The sequence below is a fragment of the Equus quagga genome, chromosome 5 (genome assembly GCF_021613505.1).
Source record: "Equus quagga isolate Etosha38 chromosome 5, UCLA_HA_Equagga_1.0, whole genome shotgun sequence".
Lineage (NCBI taxonomy): Eukaryota > Metazoa > Chordata > Mammalia > Perissodactyla > Equidae > Equus > Equus quagga.
The window spans coordinates 41687711-41709091 of NC_060271.1; the positions used below are offsets into that span (position 1 = coordinate 41687711).

The 21381-nt window shown below is 42.2% G+C and overlaps 1 protein-coding gene across 5 annotated transcripts in view; it reads right to left on the minus strand.

Moving 5' to 3' along the window:
• SLC25A33 (solute carrier family 25 member 33) overlaps positions 1-21375 on the minus strand; it is a 33069-nt gene extending 11694 nt beyond the window's left edge. For 3 of the 5 annotated variants that reach the window (XM_046660668.1, XM_046660667.1, XM_046660669.1), the window contains exons 1-3: positions 21138-21375; positions 11286-11465; positions 673-750 (exon numbers count right to left, since the gene is read on the minus strand). In XM_046660668.1, the coding sequence (XP_046516624.1) occupies positions 673-750; positions 11286-11465; positions 21138-21193 (314 nt within the window). In that variant the 5' untranslated portion in view covers positions 21194-21375. Of the gene's footprint in view, positions 1-672; positions 751-11285; positions 11466-18059; positions 18170-20483; positions 20818-21137 lie in introns of those variants that run through there. The other 2 variants (XM_046660670.1, XM_046660671.1) reach the window with 2 other exon arrangements.
• Between the last annotated feature and the right edge of the window lie 6 nt (positions 21376-21381).

Genomic DNA, 21381 nt, shown 5'->3' on the forward strand with positions numbered 1-21381 from the left:
CCATCTCTGCAAAAGTCCTCTTGGACAGCGCTGATATAGCGGGTAGAGATGTGTGAACATAAAAGTGAACAGATGAGTATGTGTGTATAGCATCTCTGAAAAGTAGACTGCCTCCTAGGAGGGGAGCTGGGTGACTGGGGTAGGACATTTACATTACCCCATGTAATACTCGAACAGACTCTAAAGAGAATTAACCTTTATAACAAAAATGAGTATGTTGTTTCATACTATAAGATGAAGACTAAAAGCTTCTAGAATTCTTGCAGATCAGTGCTCCAAGTTGTACACCTGAGGATGTTGTGAAAATGTAGATTCTTATTAAACCCTTTGTTCCTTTAGAATTTTTAGTACGTGTGTATAACAAATTTTATCAAATCAGCACTACCCACAAACATGAGATACAGTTCAATTTTCTTAACTACTAGATATGTACAGTACCTTTGCCATCTATTAATCATGCATGCCCCATATAATCTCACAGACTAGTACTTTCTACTTTTTAAATAGATTATACACACCAACAGTTATCATTATTTCTGTATGTCGGATGTATTTAGGCAAATCCCACACAGAAAAAGAACCTGGCCATCACGCAGTATTGCCCTTCGGGAAGAAAGGACTGAGGATATTATATACCGTATGCAGTATGCAGGCTGAAAGTTTAATGCTTACCTTGATGGCGCGACTCCAACCAAATTTGGACCCAAGCCTCTGAAAAGTGACTTTGGTCCCTCCTTCTCCAAGATCGACCTGAATAATAAGAAAAGATGTATCTTTAAAACCCCTAGACAATACTGCAAAATTATGAGACATCTGCCTTCACGTGAGTTCCTCGAGTAAAGCACAGAATGTTTACAAGACCTCAGACCCTATCTGATTATATGACAATACGGAATCAGAATACTGCTTTCATTAATACAGTGAAACAGCACACTTCAAAAGCCATCAGTCCGACATGTCTTCAAGGGGCCCTTTCCCTTGTTCAGGCAGGAGCGAGACGTTCAGGGTTTGTACCACCCATCGAAGTCCTAGTGAGGGAGGAGCAGCACCTGGCAGAGGGCCGGATACAGGGAACAACGTCCTCACTACAACAAGATTCACTGAAAAACCGGTGCAGAGATTCCTGGTGATCATATTTCCTTTGGATTTACTCCTTGTTCATAATAATCCTATCTTCTAGATCTTTACCTATTGCAGGACAGCCCTAAACAAAAATATAAGGAATAGAAAAACTTAATAATTTCCATGGGCTGGATGAATGTTAAGCCAAAGCCTAGTATCTCAAGTTTGAAGAGAATACTGTGCCTGCTTTTTCTTTTTTTTAAAATTGTGGTAACATATAACAAATTTTTACCACTTAACCACTTTTAAGTGTACAATTCAGCGGCATTGAGTACGTTCACATTGTTGTGCAACCATCACCACCATCCATCTCCACTTTTTCATCTTCTCAAACTGAAATTTCATACACTTTAAACACTAACTTCCCATTCCCTCCTCCCCCCAGCCCTTGGCAACCACCAGTCTATTTTCTGACTACGAATTTGACTACTCTAGAGATCTCACATGAATGGCAGCATACAGCATCTGTCCTTTTGTGACTGGCTTATTTCACTTGGCATAGCGTCTTTGAGGTTCATCCATGTTGTGGCATGTGTCAGAATTTCCTTCTTTTCAAGGCTGAATACTCCTCCATTGTATGTATGCACCACATATTGTTTATCCATGTATCCGTCAATGGACACCTGGGTTGCTTCCACCTTTCAGCTACTGTGAATAATGCGGCTATGAACATGAGTGTTCAAATATCTGTTCAAGTCCCTAGTTTAAATGCTTCTGAGTATATGCCCAGAAGTGGCATTGCTGGATCATATGGTAATTGTATGTTTAATTTTTTGAGAATTCGCCATACTATCTACCACAGCAGCTGCACCATTTTACATTCCTACCTGCAACACACAAAGGTTCCAATTTTTCCACACCCTTGCCAATGTGGTTTAAAAAAAAACACAAGTTAAATATGTTTTCTGATTAAAAGTGACTAAGAAAATCCTAAAAAGACTGTACAGAACATCCTTTAGGGGCATTTTAGTCTTTTTTTTGTTTTTAAAGATTGGCACCTGAGCTAACAACTGTTGCCAATCTTTTTTTTTCTCTTCTTCCCCTGCTTTTTTCTCCCCAAATCCCCCCAGTACATAATTGTAGATTTTAGTTTTGGGTCCTTCTAGTTGTGGTATGTGGGATGCCGCCTCAACATGGCCTGATGAGTGGTGCCATGTCCACCCCCAGGATCCAAACCCTGGGCCGCCAAAGCAGAGCGTGCAAACTTAACCACCTAGCCACGGGGCCGGCCCCTAGAGGCATTTTATTCTTTTCAATGGCTCAATTTTCATGGTATCCATTTATATTGTTAAATTATAGTCCTCTAATTTAATCTCCTTTTCTTACTGAGGATTTTTCTTTACTTGGCAATTAGTACCTCCAATTTGACAGCATTCTAATTTGATCTGGCTCACAAATAATCATATCATTGTCAAAAGAATTTAATGTTTTACCTTCATTATGACATTGAAGATAAAGATATCTTTCATTTTATGCAAAAGCTATTCCTATAAAGCTAATAATAAAGTCAATCCTGCCAAATCTCTTTCTACCAACTTCCATTTTTCCCGAAGAGAAAAAGCTCCCCAAACCAAGCTGAAATTTTTGGTGCAAAACAGGCTAAGCTGACGCTTTGGTCCCTGGTGTGTTGGCTAACGTTAAAGTTTTACCCACTTGTGCTTTTCTTCCCTGCTCTTCCCTTCTTCAGATCAGTGTGACTTTTCATGGTCTAAATTCCCTCAATGTACAAACTACATAAAATTTTGAATCTTAGCTTCTCTTCTCCAAATTTTGGGATGTTTATAAATATTTCAATTGCTTGAAAATAAAGAATACTTATACCTTTAAGAGCTTTCCTAAAAAGCAGTAGGCTAACAATTACACAAGAAATAAAAAGTATCTAGATTGGAAAAGAAAAACTATCTTTATTCACAGAGAACTTGATGTTGTACTAAGACAAATACTAAGAAATCCACTAAAAAGTTACTATAACTGGAAAATGAGTTCAGCAAGGTTGCAGGATACAAGTTCAATACAGAAAAATCAACTATATTTCTACACAGTAGCAATGAACAATCAGAAAATGGAAATAAAAATCAATTGCCTTTTATTTTTACAACAGCATCAAAAAGAATAAAATACCCATAGAGACGTTAAGTAGATCAGGGGTTGGGGGAGGGAGAGATGGGGAATGACTGCTAATGGGTACGTTTCTTTTTGGTGTGATGAAAATGTTCTAGAATTACATAGTGGTGATGGTCACATAACTGTGAATATACTGAAAACCATTAAACTGTATACTTTAAAAGGATGAATTTTATGGTATGTGACTAATATCTCAATAAAGCTATTATTTAAAAAGGTAGTAGGGATTGGCCTGGTGGCGTGGTGGTTAAGTTGGCATGCTCTGCTTTGGCGGCCCAGGGTTTGCAGGTTCAGATCCCAGGCGTGGACCTATACATCGTTCATCAAGTATGCTGTGGCGGCAACCCACAAACAAAATAGAGGAAAATTGGCACAGATGTTAACTCAGAGCCAATCTTCCTCACCAAAAAAAGAAAGAAAGGTAGTAAACTAAACCTCAGTTCTATTTATATAATTAAATTACTTCAAGCTATTAGGGAGACAATAGTCTTATTTTCTAATCATAAAATCTTTTCTTACTGGCAGATTTAAATCCAGGCCCTTTTAGGTGATTCCAAGACACACTCTTGCTGGTGTGGCCCACATGAAACCCTCTGGCCACCCCTCAGTGTCACATGAAGGTACTCTGTTCGCCACACTAGATAACTAGGGAGCACTCACTACGAGTACAGTGTAACTTCTTTTCTTCTCTTTTCATGGCATCTGGGGAAGGTCAAAGCAATGTATTTAAAATAAGACCTAGCCATACAGGAGTATTATTCAGAAATAAAAAGGAAGGAAGTACTGGTACACACTACAACAAGGATGAACCTTTAAGAAACATTAGATTAAATGAAAAAAGCCAGACACAAGAGGCCATATGTTGCATGACTTCGTTTATGTGAAAAGTCCAGAGGAGACAAATCCGTATTGACAGAAAGTAGATTCCTGGTGGGCTGCCTAGGGCTGGAGGGTGGAGGACGGGGAACGACTGCGAGTGGGGGAGGGGTTTCCCTTGGTGGGGATGAAAATGTTCTAAAATCACACTGTAGCGATGCTTGTACAAAACTCTGTGAACACACTAAAAACAGTTAACTGTATAGTATGCGAATTACATCTTAATAAATCTGTTAAAAAAAACCCGGCAAGGAGAGAAAAAAACGCTCACTGAGAAAGCTCTCAGGAGCAGAAGAGCTACTGGCAGGAACAGAGCTGAAGACAAAATTTAGTTCTTGTGCCACAGCAATCACAACAGACAACTGATGAAACTAGAATATGGACTGTAGATAGGTAAAAAGTAGTATTTCAATGTTAAATTCCTTGAACTTGAAAACTGTACTGTGGTTTTAAAGGAATACACTTGCTCTTAGGAAATAAATGCTGAAGAATTAAGGGTAAAGGGGCATAATACCCGTAACTTATTTTCAAATGGTTCAGAAAAAATATGTATATAGAGCAAAAATTAAAAAGCAAATGTGGCAAAATGTTAAAAATTGGTGATGAAGTAGAGAGTATAAGCAAATTATTTGTACACTCCTGTAACTTTTCTGTAAGTTTGAAATTATTTTAAAATAAAAAGTTCTTAAAGCTATAAGGCACAGGTTATAAAAATAGTGAATTCATGATGACAGCTCCCCCGAAAGTCATGGAAACAAGGGTTGGGTGAAGACATTCTTGGAGGCCGGCCTGGTGGTGCAGCGGTTAAGTTCGCACGTTCTGCTTTGGTGTCCCAGGGTTCGCCAGTTCGGATCCTGGGTGCGGACATGGCACCGCTTGGCAAGCCATGCTGTGGTAGGCGTCCCACACATAAAGTAGAGGAAGATGGGCATGGATGTTAGCTCAGGGCCAGTCTTCCTCAGCAAAAAGAGGAGGATTGGTGGCAGATGTTAGCTCAGGGCTAATCTTCCTCAAAATAAATAAATATTTCTTTCCTTTTTTTCAAAAGATTTTATTTTTCCTTTTTCTCCCCAAAGCCCCCTGGTACATAGTTGTGTATTTTTAGTTGTGGGTCCTTCTAGTTGTGGCGTGTGGGACGCCACCTCAGCATGGCTTGATGAGCGGTGCCATGTCTGCGGCCAGGATCCAAACCAGCAAAACCCGGGGCCTCCGTAGCAGAGTGCACGAACTTAACCACTCAGCCACAGGGCCGGCACCTAAACATTTCTTAAAAAAAAACAGACATTCTTGGGTTTCCATAAACCTAACACTCCAAATGAAGATCATGGAGTTTCAGTGAATTTTCACATTGGCCAAAAACAAGCCATTTGGCCTTTAATAGAGGCATGAGAATTTAGTGTTTTCAACTCTAAGTACTTCCACTCTTTCTCAAAAAGGATTGTGCTTTTAAAAAGCCAAGCTCTCTGAACAAAACCTTCTCCTAAATATCACCTTGAAGTGACCTACACCTTACGATAAAGCATGTAAAAGATTTCCAAATGCTCAGTATATTCGTAGTTTTTATAAGTTTGGATTCTGTCTCTGGTCCCATTAATGTACACTGTGCAGCCACCCCAGGAATCATTTAAACACAATTAAGGGAATCTCTGGCTCCAGAAAGCCTGAAGCCTCTCATCTATAATGCAGGAGCAAACTCGTGTCCTCAAGTGACTCAGGCCTTTCAAGAACTGCAGAGGCAGTCTCCATAGTTACACATATTAACAGTGGGCAAACGGTCAAATGGATTACATAATTCAAACTTCTAACCTATTTGGATGTTGACAAAACTTTTCTGGAACAATCAAGTTCCTACTATAAATGGTATGCTTTGGCTTCAAAATAAAGAATGTTAGGATCCAGACTAATTTTCCCACAGTCATATAAAGTGTCATTTAGGAAAGAAATGAAAACAGAAATTAAGGTCGTCTTGGAGCATTTCCTTCTCTTCACCAATTTGAGGTCATAAAGTGAGCACCACAGACTAATCCAAGACACAGATCTCGTCTGAACCCAACAGGTTTTAAAAGATAGAGACTAGCTCCTAACATATTATGTTTCAGATTAAAATGGTACTCGAAAAAACAAAAATAAGGTACCTGAGTAGTTTAAAGAATAGGAGCTCTGATTTAAAAAAAAAAAAAAAAGATTAAGTCATAAGACTTTTTAAAGTAGATACCTGAAATAAATTGGTATATTAATACCCTTTGGCAAATTTAATAGTGAGAGCCTAAATGTGTTAACATCTTGCCTTTTCTTCTTTTTAAGTAACTATACTCAAAATACAAAGATTATTAGTACTTCGATAGAGAATATTTTTTCTCTAATAGGTTAACCTAACATGAGGCACAAGCAAACACTGATTTGCATTTTGGAAAATAAATTTCCTGTAAACAAGTTCTGTAGCCTGCTAAGTCTTTTAAAGGAGTATTTCCTGAAAGAGTAAGACTAGTAATAAGCAGGTTAGTTTTAAATGAATAACCATTTTATTCATTGGGGTTTTTGATCAATCCCATGTCTTCTAAAAATGTGAACAGAACACTTCGATGGGTTTTGTGGCACAGAGAAAAGGCCTGCGCCTTGTGCTCGTTTGCTCGATAAAGAGCCCTGTCTGTGGGCCGTCATCACCGCCCTTAGCTTAGCGATAGTTAATGGAAGAATGAGAAAGCAGTCCAAGAATCCAAGGGAGAGAGGAGGGGAGCTTCAGCCAGGGTGGTGGTAAAGCAAAAAGCAGTCATCTATTAAACTATCCTACAAGACAGCGCTGCTTATGCTGGTCCACTGTCTTTATGTACGTGCTGAGCAACAAACTGCTTTTAGAACTTATTAACAGGAAAGGACACATTTCCCCTGAAGAGTGAGTGTGCTTTCAGATGAGAATTATGTAACATGATATTCCTCTTTTTGCCTTGGCTGCTAAGAAACTCAGTTATAAATCTTACGTTTAAAAAGTACAGAAAGTACATATTATGACAGCAACTAATATTTATTATTTACATGGCAGGGCGAGGGGTGTGTGTTAAGCTCTTTATATGTAATGTCTCACCTATGTGCTAAAATAGAATGCATCCACTCATTCTATTTTACCGAACGCCTGCCATGTGACAGGCAGCATCCTAGGTGCTTGGGGTGCCTCAGGGATCAAAACAAATCATAGTTCCTGCCTCTGAAGAACTTCTATTCTGGTGGCGGCAGGGAGAGAAAATAAACTACATAAATAAGGAAACTACACTGCATCTTGGATGGACATAAGTGCTGTGAATAAAAATAAAGCAGGAAGGAGGGAAGAGGTGAGGGGGGAGAGTCAGTTTTAAATAGCATGGTCGCTGTAAGGCCTTCCCGCAAAGGTGGCAATTGGGAGCCAGCCATGCAGATAATGCCCAGTAAAAAGGCCCTGCGGTGGAACGTTCCAGTGTTCCTGTTCTTTTAAAGGGACTGCGAGGAGGCCAGAGCAGCTGCGGCAGTGTAAGAGGGGAGACATCAGGAGAGGAAGTCAGAGAAGCAAGGGGAGGAGTGACAGCTCTTAGGGGCCACAGGGACAGCACTGGCTTCTACTCGGACAGAGGGTAGTCCCTGGAGGGATCTGAGCAGATGATTCTCTGGCTGCGCTGGGAAGACTGAGGATGCAGAGGGGAGTGAGGTCTCAGGCCAGATCAGCGCTAATGCAATACAGGTGGGATATGGCGGCTTCCACCAGGAGAACAGTGGAAGAAGTAGTGAAAAGGGGTCAGATTCTGTCCGTATTTTTGAGGTAAGAGTGACAGACTTTGCTGTGGGGTTGTGAGAAATAAGATCGAAAGATGACTCTGAGGCTTTAGATCTGCATAGCAAGAAGGATGGCGCCGCTTTTAACTCACAGAAGACTCCGGGAGCAGCAGGTTTTGGGGGGTTTAGTTTTGCACAAGTTATGCTTTGAATGCCAAGATGAGATATCACAGGCAGCTGGATGTGAAGCGCAAGGCTCCAAGGAGAAACGCTGTCAGCTCACAGAAGGTATGTAAAGCCATGACACTAACTGTGGTCCCTGAAGGAGGGGCTGGAGTTGGAGGAGAGGGCCAAGGCCAGAGCCCTGCGGCCCTCCACCATCAAGAAGTTACCAGGTTAGAGATTCAGCAAAGGAAACAGAAGCAGCAGCCAGCAAGGCAGGAGCAGGTGGTCCTAGAAGCATGTGAGCTGGGACCTGCTGAGGTCTCCTCATCAAGACAGCAGAAGCAGAGCCTCTGCTGGGCTTTGCTGTTGTTTACTCCTAGCTGCTTCCAATCTTTCTTAGAAATAGGTGAATATACACTAAAAATGACCTCGAGTAAGTCATTTAACCTCTAACTTGCATTTCCTCATCTATAAAAGAGGGGTACTATCACACCTGAGTGCTAAATGTCATAGGGCTGTGAAAAATCAATAAAATAATACTACATAAAAGTACAGTTGTGCACTACATGATGATGTTTTGGTCAATGATGGACCACATATATGACGGCGGTCCCTTAAGATTGGTAACATAGAGCCTAGGTCTGTAGTGAGCTATACCACTTAGGTTTGTGTAGGCACACTCTATGATGTTCACACAACAAATTGCCTAACGACGCATTTCTCAGAACGTACCCCGTCGTTATGCGATGCATGACTGTAGTCACTTTTTAACTTGAAAGCTATTAGATATCATCTGAGAATCTTAAAAACATGTATATACAAAGCCAAGGAAATAAAGCTTAATGAAACAGCTCTTGGGTGAAAAATGCCACCTTACAAATACTTTTCTTAACAAAATATCATTATAAAAAATTTTTCTTAATAATTCCATTATATTTTGATGTGAACACAGAATAAATGGTCTTAGAAAGTATTCATGCATAAGTGATGTCTCATTATTGTGTAGCTGTGGCTGCATCACCCAGTGGCTGCTGGGGTGCACAGTGGAAATGAGCTGTCTTCTGTGTAGTGTGATATGGGTGTTGTTCCTGTATTTTAAAAGACGGAGAGGCTTTTTTCCCCTTTGATTTATGTTTTAATAAACAATTGTCCCATTTGGAGGGGAAATATAGAGAAAGATGTACTGGAGATACAGAGACACTGGAGATGTAGAAAATGCATTCTAAACAACTTGAACTACAGAAACATTCCCATTTACCTTATTTTCCTTACAGGCTTGGCCCTGTTGACACCCACAACTTCGGGGTAACAGTTTCCCAGTTACAGTAAATATAAATCCACTAGTCATGAATTATGAGGCAAGCAGGTCACAGGAAGTTCATTTTGGATGTTAGTAAAGTCAGCAAATTACCTGTCTGTTTCATTACATCCAAAGTACTTTATGCTCCTCAGAAGAAAGGTGTCGTCTGAGATATTGCAGCTGCCTAAACGTATAAAAAGGCAAACCAGGCTGGGGGCGTTTTCACAGCCATGTCTTATTGAGGTTGTGGGCCCGTCTCTCTCCTTACTGAGCTCAGAGTGTGCCTCCCCTCTCTGTGTTTCTTTCTCTCCTGGGCCCATCCCTAACCTCGTACTCTCTGTTGTCTTCACTCTCTTTCTCAGTGTTTAGTTTACAAAGCAGATTCTCCTGGAGTCCCGGGTACCAGCCTCCTCTTTCTCTAGCCGGGCTTCTGACTCTCTCACCTGGGACCTTGCCCGTGCAGCTGGTCTTCTGTCCAGTTTTGCTCAATATGCTCAGATGCACCTCATACACAGGTTTGGTATGGATGCCTGGGTGACTTCATAAGTAGGCTTTCCAAACAAAAGTACCTAAAAATAAATTAAGTGCTTTCCAATTCATTCTACCTCATCTAAAATGTGACTGAACTCTGTTCACTGTGCCAAGAGTAGTGGTTATTAAGATAGAGCATTTCCATTTTATTGTATCTTTTTCTAAGGTTTCCCAACTAAACATCCATGCTGACAAATAGCAATGTCTTTCTTCAACACACCCTTTCCCAATGATAAGTTTCAGAGATCTGAATATCAAGTGTAGTTAAATTCAACTATAATTTATTGAACATCTCTTTTAAAGCACAAGGCCCCAAGCTAAAATGCAGACACTTTCAAGTACTCTTCTGAATTCCTGATTTTGCCTTAAGCATAGAGACTGATAAGCCAAATTTAACTTATGAATATTTAACTACTTGGTAAGCAATGAGACTTTCTTTTTCTTCTTCTTCTTCTCCCCAAAGCTCCCCAGTACATAGTTGTATATTTCACTTGTGAGTGTCTCTGGTTGTGGCATGTGGGACACCACCTTAGCATGGCCTGATGAGCGGTGCCATGTCCGTGCCCAGGATCCGAACCGGCGACACCCTGGGCTGCTAAAGCAGGGCGTGTGAACTTAACCGCTTGGTCACGGGGCCAGCCCCAGCAATGAGACATTTTTAATGCAGTAAAAACAATAAATTAGGCAGGTCGCCTAGGTATGAAACAAAAATTTTAAAAAACATTTTACTAAATACATATTGCAACTTTTCTACAAATGTAAAAGTATTTCCAAATAAAAAGTAAAAAATTAAAACATTTTGTTTTCGTATTACTTCCTCTTAGAATATTCACAACTCTTCTCTTGTGCAATTTTTAATTTCATTCTACCACCCCAAATCTTCTTGCTAGTCCTCAAAGATTTTGGGCAAAAGCAACACCTTGATGCAACAATTTAAACACGGATTTTTTTTTTTAAGATTTTATTTTTCCTTTTTCTTCCTAAAGCCCCCTGGTACATAGTTGTACATTTTTAGTTGTGGTCCTTCTAGTTGTGGCATGTGGGATGCTGCCTCAGCATGGCCTGATGAGCAGTGCCATGTCCGCACCCAGGATTCAAACCGGTGAAACCGTGGGCCGCTGAAGCAGAGCACGAGAACTTAACCACTCGGCCACGGGGCCGGCCCCTAAACATGGACTTTTGGTTTGCTTTTGGTTTGCTTTGGTTACTTTGTCCCTGGATGGTGACCACATGTGCACTGGGAGCCCTGCTGCCAAGGGAGCAAGGTCAGGGTTCAAAGGTACTAGTACAGAAACCTCATTCATAAGTTTGGACAAAGACTGTAAAAACAGAACACCCATCTGATGGGCCTGATAAACATTCTGTATTGACACGGGGGGCCGGGGGTGTGCTGGTGGCCCAAGCCCAGAGTGAGGACTGAACTTACTTCAGAACCTGTAAAAGTCCAGGTGTCACTGACGTTGGTCTCACCATTCCAGCTCCACTAATGGTCCCCAGATGAACCTGAGGATAATAGACGGTCCGAAGAGCTAGTCTCGAAGACTGCAATCTCGTCTTAATGACTTCTAGTGGACAAGTGAAAATAGCACCAACTGTGCCCCCACACCTGTGAGGAAGAAATCACAACACGATCAGAAAAGCTATAACATTCTCTATACAAATGAAATGCGAAACTTAACTTTTCTCTATTAAAAAAAAAAGCACCTATGTTCATTGCATAATTAGAACATACTGGAAGGTAAAAAAAAAAAAAAAAGTAGTTGAAATCCCAGCAGCTATAGAGATAACCACTGTTAACATGTTAGTACATCCTTTGGGGCTTTTATTACTGGCTTTTTAACCCCACTTTCCCCCCCACCCCGGACTTATCTAGATATTGTGAATGTCTTTCCATGTCACTATACACACTTACATCATGACTTTTAATGGTTGCATACTATTCCTCTGTATCGATGTATAAGATTTTAACCCATTTCCTACTGTTAGATATTTGTCATTTCTAATTTCACTACCATGCTGCAAAGAATATTCTAGAAAATTCACCTTTTCACAGTCAAACAGAATCGTTATTTGGGTAACGCTACAATGTTTTTTGAAAATCAATGCAACACAGACTTGTATTAAAATCTTATTAATTTGGATTCCATTGAAAATTAAACTAAAGCTTACTTTTAAGGACAAAGTCCTTGTGTTTCCCTCAGTCAGAACTAATCAATTCACCCTCCATGTTTTCATTAGTCACACTGTCTCCCTGGGTCAGGGTTCCCCTAACTACCCTTTATGATTTGTTTATATCAAAATATTACCTGAACTAAAAATTTAAGTATTTTTCTTTGAGACAATTCATTTATTTTAAAACACCTACTTTTATCCTTTTTTAAACAATAATATCCATGAAATTGTGTATTTGATGGGCTAGTTATAATTAACAACGTTATGTACCATCTAAAGCCACCTCCACACCACCAGTGAGAGGCTCCACTCTTTGGAAAACATTCAAGATCAGGACCTGAGTCTTATTATCTTTGTATCCCTGGCGTTGGGACTCACAAGGTCACAAACAATATTTGCTAAGCAAAGGAACTACTAAACTGAAATTTCAGGGGGAATGTCTTTTAAGGGATCTAAATGTTTGAAAATAGCACTTACTGTCTACCTTCTATCACAGGCTGACTCTCCCATGAGACCAGGAGCTCCCTGCAGGGAGGGGCTGTGTAGTCATATAGTGCTTTTTTTTAATTGCAGTAATATTGGATTATAACATTACATAACTTTTAGGTGTACACTGCAATATATTTCAAATTCTGTGTAGATTACACCATGTTCAGCACCCAAAGACTAATTACAATCCATACCCATATATTCTTGCACTTAGAGTATGATACCTGGCACACAACAGGTGGTTCAACAAAAATGATGCAGCACCAGCATCTCTGTTTGAACAGTAACAAAGGGAAGGAAGGAGAGGCCCTGGCAAACAGAATATTTAAGCTAGCTTCCCTGCTCCATAAGGTGCAGGTGCTGGAAATCTGGAAGCAAACAAACCCAGCACCTAACCCGACCCTGAGGTAAGGAATGAAGTAGAACCTCCAGGCAGTATTTTAAAATCAGGAGCCCGCAGTTCCACAGAGCAGGTAACATTCTGACAACTAAGAGCTAGAAGCTGCTGATTTAAATAATAGCTCCACTGCCACTGACTGATCATTTTCTGATCAAGCATGCAATCCTCTAAGAAGCCTATGAGGTAGGAACGATTTAGCCTCAATTTACCACGAGGAATCTGAATGTCAGAAAATAACATCTACAGATGTGGGGCGGATGGAGAAGAGAAGGGAGGAGAGGAAAAGAGACATTTATGACTATTTAGGTAAATCTGCTTTAAAACCATGATGATAATATCCCCTGAGTTGAGCTATTTATCTACACAGTATTTTCTGAACGGTGGGCCAAAGCCCACCAACCACTAAAGCAATGCAGGGCGTCACAATCAGAATGGAAGGAGGACGGCAGGAAGGACTCGCCGTATGAACCAGCTGTCACTTAACCCTCAAGGATTTTGCTGAGTGGTATTACCCTCACTTCACAGGCGGGGAACCTAGGTCTCAGTGAGGCGATACACTTTCTCAAAGTCACAAGGCAGTTACGTGTCTAAATGGAAACCCAAAGCCAGACCCTGCATCTCTAAAGCCCGTTCTCCCCACTGTACTCAGGTGTCCCCTTCGGGAGTATTATGGAAAGACAGGTATTATGTATAGTCCTGTTAGCTCCTTTAGACTATTTACATTCACACTCAAAATGGAAAATTGTTGATTAGACAACTAGGACTTTAAAACTCCAGGGGATCGGCCCCGTGGCCAAGTGGTTAAGTTTGCACGCTCTGCTTTGGCGGCCCAGGGTTTTGCTGGTTTGGATCCTGGACGCGGACATGGCACTGCTCGTCAGGTCATGCTGAGGTGGTGTCCCATGTGCCACAACTAGAAGGACCCACAACTAAAATCTACAACTATGTACTGGGGGGGCTTTGGGGAGAAAAAAGCAGGGAAAAAAAAAAAAGATTGGCAACAGTTGTTAGCTCAGGTGCCAATCTTTAAATAAATACAATAAAACTCCAATGTGTCCTTTTGTATCAAGAAAAAATTGTGAGCCTAAATGAACGCTTGTTTGTATAATTTGCTCTCAGCACTAGAATATATCTAAGGAAAATGGGATATGATGGGGAGTGTTTATAGAAAGACAGGAAAAGTAACTTCCAACCCATGTCTAGTCACATCAATTCCTCTTATCTACTACATAACCATGCACTTAAAAAGTGTTTAACACTTAAAAACATTGGAAAACTTACACGCTACAGAGTAAGATAAAGAAATATCTGAAATCTATTTATGTTCAATAACACGACTATGTCACTGAAAAAACAGAGCTTCTGGGTAAATTCTTTCATCAGAAAGTCAACATGTTCAAATACGACACAGGTCAACCACTTTTGCTTTGACCCCAAGTCAGATGCACTCCTACTTTGGCCAACTGTCCTCCAAATCTATGCCACTGATCCAATGATCCGAAAGGTGGTGTGCCAGCCTAACAAAGCACGTGTCCTACTGACAGCAAGGCGGTGACCTCTTTGAGGGTGGCAAGCCACACCCACTACCACAGGCACTTTTCTATATGTTGTACACTGTGCCCATGGCAGGAGTGGGCGGTGGTGGTGAAAAGGCCCTGACCTTTGGGACCACTTACAGGGCACCAACCAAGGCCCTCTAAGGCTCAGGTGCCCCTCCTACAAGACTGGGATGATGCTGTCTCACGGTGTCACAGGAAACAACTGAAAAATAGGACAACACTGCAAACAATGGTAGGAAGTTACTGCTCAGTAGGTAAGCCCCTCCTTACCTACTAGGAAAAAAAATCTTAGATGAAAAATGGCCAAAGGACATTTTAAATCATTACCTATACTGGATATTACAGAAGGAAATAAAATTTCATTTTATATTTATAATCTTCACCATTTAATTTCTATTTTGTGTACATGCTTTATAACATGTATAAAATTAATAGGGTAATAAACAGACATGTAGATATGCACAAATATTTTATTTAATTTAATTAATTTTATTTATTTATTTATTTTTTTGAGGAAGATTAGCCCTGAGCTAACATCTGCCACCAATCCTCCACTTTTTGCTGAGGAATACTGGCCCTGAGCTAACATCCATGCCCATCTTTCTCTACTTCATATGTGGGACGCCTGCCACAGCATGGTATGACAAGCAGTGCCATGTCTGCACCAGGGATTCGAACCGGCGAACCTGGGGCCGCCAAAGCGGAACACGTGAACTTAACCGCTGCACCACCAGGCTAGCCCCAAGCACAAACATTTTAATCATAGGGCTGTGTGATCAAAGTTTGAAGGCCACTATTCTACCACAATGGTTCTCAACCAGGGCAATGTCCTCCCCCCCACCCCCCACCCCATGACATTTGGCAATGTCTGGAGACATTTTTGGTTGTTGAAACTGGGGGAGGGGGTACTAGCATCTAGTGGGTACAGCCCAGAGATGCTGCTAAAGATCCTACAATGCACAGGACAGCCCTGCCCCGTAAATAAACAATTATCTGGCCAAGGTTGAGAAACTCTGCTCTAGACCAATAAAATGGACAATATATTTGAAAGCAGCACAACAAATGTGGAGGGCATTGGTGGTTGCCTCCCCAGCATCCCTTCCCCTCTTCCTCTGCTCTGACAAAATCTCCAGTTTCTTAAACCATACAGTTTGGATAGGATCGAACCCATTTTTAGTTTCAGCCCTGACTCAATCAACGTAATACCATCCACATTGCCAGACCACCTGTTCAGAGATGGGCACAGGATTCAGCCCAAGATGAGCAACATAATTCCCCTGGGGGCAATGACTGGTTTAGAGGTGGGTGAATGTCCAAGTTGGTCCAGTCAGAGTTAAGCTCAAGACTTGTTCAACGTGGAGAAAACACTGAGAGCTGCTGGAAGCCATTTTGTGTCCACGCAGGAACCAACCTTGGAATCGAGCAGATATTTCTGGAAGGCAGAACAGTCATGGGGAGGGGGTGGGCGGGGTGTGTCATAATGACACTGTTAAGCTATTTAGATAAACCCTCACCTAAGCCTAGGCTTGCTCTAGAATTCAGGTGTATGTGCCAATAATCAAGCCAACTGGAAGTGAACTTGAGCCTAGTCAATAAAAAGAAATTTACACTCAAGCTTTTCAAGAAAGCACTTAAAGGGTTTTACCATTGTCAATAACCTTCCAAAAAGCAGTTAGGACTGGTATTTCTGGGAGGCTAGGTTTCTAACAGCGATGAGGAAACTCGCTGGATATTAATTTAATTTTGTTGCCAAGGTAGTACTAGCCACTGATGCCAAAGTCCAGAGATAACTCTCTGTGGGATATTCCATTCAGCGAAACCATCCGAAGGGTCTGAACAGAGTAGGAGAACGGCTACGAGCAGGGTTAAACTACATGTCTAAGAGCAGTCACGAGAGACTTATTCTCTGAAAGCTATTTGCCCAATTTTCTAACAAATCTATTACTTGGATTTTTCTGTGCCTTTTCCCTCTTTTACTACTTGTTTCTTTTTCTATACACAGTCCCCTCCCCCATCCTCTACCTTCTCATCCCTCCTGCCCAGAACTGCAGTCTGCTGCTTCTGCATGAAGATACATTTACCATTTATCTCCTTACCCACAGAGGCCTTGCTTGATTTTCCCCTATGGATTAGGCTCCCCTCCTCCAGTTTACAGCACAGAAAAGCTGGACTATTACTACCACAATACATACACCAGGTTTTTTTCTACTATCTTTATGCGATCAGAGACATAAAAATTTTAAATTATGCACACAAATTTTCACCTTTTAACTCTGAGTTTCAAGGAACAAGCATCACTTTTAAAACTAGATGTTTTCAACATGAATCTCTGTTTTCTATACATACACTCACTCATTTTAGGCACTAAAGCCAAGACTGATGTGCTCTTTACTATAATTGCTACCCAGTTGATAGTAAACTGGTTCTTGGATGCATAGCTTATATATTACCTACAATATGGACCCCACCAACAAATGACACTGCCAGACAGGCCGGAATCCTAATCTTTGGGGCTTTTGGTAATTTCTCCTTTTCATCTGCTACCCCTATAGTCACTATTTGAAAAACACTACTGCCTCTTTTTAAGTGCTATACTTTTCTGGAATGTTTTATCTGAATTCCTGGCATAAGGTTTGAAAGATTTTGATTATGCAAATTCTGTATTCACTCAGTGGAGGCAAAATGCATAGTTTTTGATCCAGCTGATTATCCTTTAGATGCTATTTCCTGTAGTCTCTCTCAGTTGGAAAGAAAATTTAAAACAGCACCCTGAATGAATAAAAAACTCTATAGTACTTTCTGAACCTGAAGAGAACCAGTATCTTTCACAAACACACAAATCCAAAATAATATTACCTTATACCAATACAGTTTCACCAAATCTTAATACAGAACTACATTCATAATTCAGAAATAATCAAAGTACTGCTTCTCTTTATTTGGAAAATTTAACAGGCCACATCAATCTACATCTCCAAAATACCTTTCATGCACTGAGTCAATCGTTAAGCAAGTATTGACTAGGCATCTGTAACGTGCCTGGTACGGTACTGGAGATGTACCAGTGAAGAAAGCAGACACGGCTGCTACCCTCATTAAGCTTAAATTCTAGTGAGAACCTTTCATCCAAACACCACATGTCACATATATGAAATACACTGGATGAAACCAAAGTCAATTCATATTCTTAGCAGTATATTTATATAAGCCTTGTATAAGATACTATGTGCACACTGTATTTCTCTTATCAAAATTTAAGCATTTCAAATATGCTTGCATCTTCTTCTGCACTGTTCCCCTGGCAAAATCATTAACATGTGCCTAACGCTTCAAAAGAACCATTAGCAGATGCAGACTGCACCTGCAAGGACAAGGTCTGTACAGGCGTACACCTGGTGACACTGTCCATAACAGAAAGGAAATACTGAATTTTGAAAATATCTTGGCTCACATACTTTAAAACCTTAAAGATATACCATATTCTCATCAAAAACACATTTTAAAGGCTATATATTTGATGACAAAAGAAAAAATCATGCCATAAAAATAGGACCTAAAGCATATAATCCAGGCCACTCACCTCTAAAGAGGATGACAGCTTAGCCCAGCTATTTCAGGTGCTGAGTCCATCTCCTAAATCGCCACCTGCTACATTACCGCTTGTTCAGCAGCTGATGGACACCACGAACACTACACGGACAACCAGAACCCCCAAGTCATTTGAGAAGTTAAGGGATTTTTCTCAACAGACATAAAGCCTAGACACAGAAGGGCCACCTCAGAGGATTTCAGCTTTTCTCTCGATGGGACAGTTTAAACGGTAGAAAAGGAAAGATAGGTTTTATTATGTAGTAACAATAAAATTTGCTTGAGTACATTTTTTGTTTTGACAGCACCACCCAGATTTTGGGATAGGAGGAAAGAAAGCAGCAAACAGGAGGATCCCTACAGACACTAAAAATCAACAAAGGAATGAGGTTCGCTCAGGCAGAAGTAAGCTGCCCTGAGGCGGCCTGTGAATGTGCTGCGCAGGTATCAAAAGCCTTAAAAGTGTATTTTGACTCAGCAATTGTAGTTCTGATAGTTTATACAAAGGAAATAATCAGACCACCACACATGGACACTTAAGGACGTCCAGTTATTTATAATGGCAAAAAGTCAGCAGTGAGAGATCAGAAAGAAATTCTGTCAGCAGAATAAGTTAGGCAGCCCTGTCGGAAATTACTCTAACATCCTCACTGAACTCAACCACTGGGCTTGCAAACTGCCTTTGCCTCTTTGTTGTAACCGCTCAACGGTAAGGACCGCCTAAGGGTACACTCGGAGAACTCACGACTATGCTGCCATTAAAACTCAGCTTATTACTAAGAAGAAAGCAACTTAAAGACTATGAGCATATTTTAAAATTAACCTAACCACTCGGCCAGCGGGCTGGCCCCTCTGACTTCTTTTCAAAAGAAGTGAATTTAGTTCTTTGGAAAGATGCCAGCTTGACAACTGTGGAAACTCTTCACTTAGAGCAAAGCAGCAACAACCTGACCAGGTGGGACCACTAGGTTGACTAACATTAACTGCATGATAGACCCTTTCAATACTTAGCTCCTTTAACGTTCTTCCTTAAAAAGAAATGGAAGTAACATATTGTAGGCTAGTGGGAATGAATCCAAATCCAAATCCAATTAGTTACTCTGAAAGCATCCTTTTCAAAGATTTATTTTCTTGCTTGAATATCTGCAAGTAATCCTTAATTGCTGCTAATGAAGGAATGGAAAGCTGTTAAGTGCAATGGCCTCAGGCACTACCCTAATAAACTCCCTACTTTTCAATCAGCCCAGGCAAGCGGTGCTGGCTACTGCAGTGCTCTAGGAGAATCGGCAGCCAGAGGGCACTGTGAAGGGCGCTAGGGAGATTCACCAAGACAGGGCAATGCATTAGTAGTAAGCCTCACAAAGGCTCTCCAGGCCGTGTAACTCTCCCAGTTTGGGATACAAAGAATTTTTTAAAAGACCATCTCACTAAAAACAATAAAGCAAAATCACTGAGTACAACATCATTTTATTTATTTTTGAGGAAGATCAACCCTGAGCTAACATCTGGTGCCAATCCTCTTCTTTTTGCTAAGACTGGCCCTGAGCTAACATCCATGCATGCCTATCTTCCTCTACTTTACATGTGGGACGCCTGCCACAGCATTGGCATGCCAAGCGGTGCCATGTCCGCACCCGGGATCCGAACCGGTGAACCCCGGGCCGCAGAAGCAGAATGTGCGCACTTAACTGCTGCGCCACCTGGCTGGCCCCAAAATGATTTTAAAAAATTATTCTTCTTGGCTTGAGAAATGACTTTAATAATACGGCCAACTTGTTTAAAATTCCCAAGAAAGATGAATTAATAGAGTGTCTTAATTCAGGAATGCTCCCCCCTTGTCTTCTTCTCAGGAAAGGCCATGGGGAGATGAAGGGAAGAGATGAATGAGAAATCCTCCCTGTCGGTGAAGAACCACCAAAAACTCTTGGTTGTGAGAACAGAGTAACTCGCTGATCACCTACAGTGATAAGTACAAAGAGCTCAGAAACACTTCATCATAGTTATTTCCTCAAAGTTCTCAACCACTACTCGTTTGTCATAAGGAATGCATCTAGGTAGCAGTCCAAGCTGCAACTAAAATACTCAAGTCAAGACGATAATGCATAATAAATTCTATTTTACGCAGAATGTCCTACACCTAAAAATTGCTGTGCCAGGCCTGTGAGGTCCTCTAACAAGACTCCAAACATCTGGAAGACTCCAAAAGGACCCAAAGCCACCGGCTGTATTAAAAAAAAATTACTAATACTCTAAACCATTTTAACGTCTGTTTTCTGAACAACAACAACAAATCAGCTCCCTTCCGAACACCCCTACAGTCCAAGCTCTCTAAAAACGCGTTGCCGCCTCTGAAAGAATCAGGTGCATGATATCCAAACTAACGCAGCTCTCAAAACAGGGCACCCCTTAAAATTACGTTGTCTCCGACGTTGGACGCGTCCACCAGCAGATGAGAAGCATTTCAACACATCTTCCCGACCTCACTTTCTCCCGAGGTCCCTCGTGAGCCCTCCCACAGGTTGCTGGCCAGCATTACGGCTCGCCAGCACTTTCCAGGCCCCTGCTGATGTCCAACACCTGCAGCCCTCTGGACCGTCTGAACTTGTCCCTGCACTGCCTCCGAGGAAGTCCCAGGCCGACCCCAACATCAGCAAGCCCGCCCGGGGCTCTGAAGGGCCGAGCTTTCGGGAAAAGGCCCTGGAGGACCCAGGCAGAGACAGAGCAAGTGCAGTGTGGCCTGGGCAGCCGAGCCACAGTGGCCAGGCAGGACCGCCCCTAAGTGACACTCGTCACATCAACCACTAATTGTTTAAAAGGAAAAAAGCTAGAGACGCCGCGGGAGGCGGAGGGGCGTGGGAGCGCAGCAGGGCGGGGTGAAACCACGCTCGGAGGATGCGGTCGGGAGGGGGCGAGAGGCCGCGCCCCCCGGGCCTCCCCACCGCCGGGACTCCCTCCTCCGGGAGCCCGCGCTTCGGCCCGAGGAGGGCCGGTAACCGGCCGGGGCGGCCCGAGGGCGCGGGGCGGCGCCGCGGACGGGGATGGGGGCGGGGGGGCGCGCCGGGACGCTCACCCGCCGGCGAAGAGGTGAAGCAGCGTGTTCTCCTTCTGCTGAGTGCCGGTCGCCATGGCCGCGCCAGCTCCCAGGCCCGCCGCCGCCGGCTGCCGCGGGCGCGCGGAGGCTCGAGGGATGCGCTAGGCGGTCTGCTGCGCTCGCCCCGCTGCCCGCAGGCGGCCTCCGGCGCCGCCTCCACGCGCGCGCCCCCTCGCCCGGCGCCCTCGCTCCGCGCCCTCCGCGGCGTGGCCGCCGGCGCCTC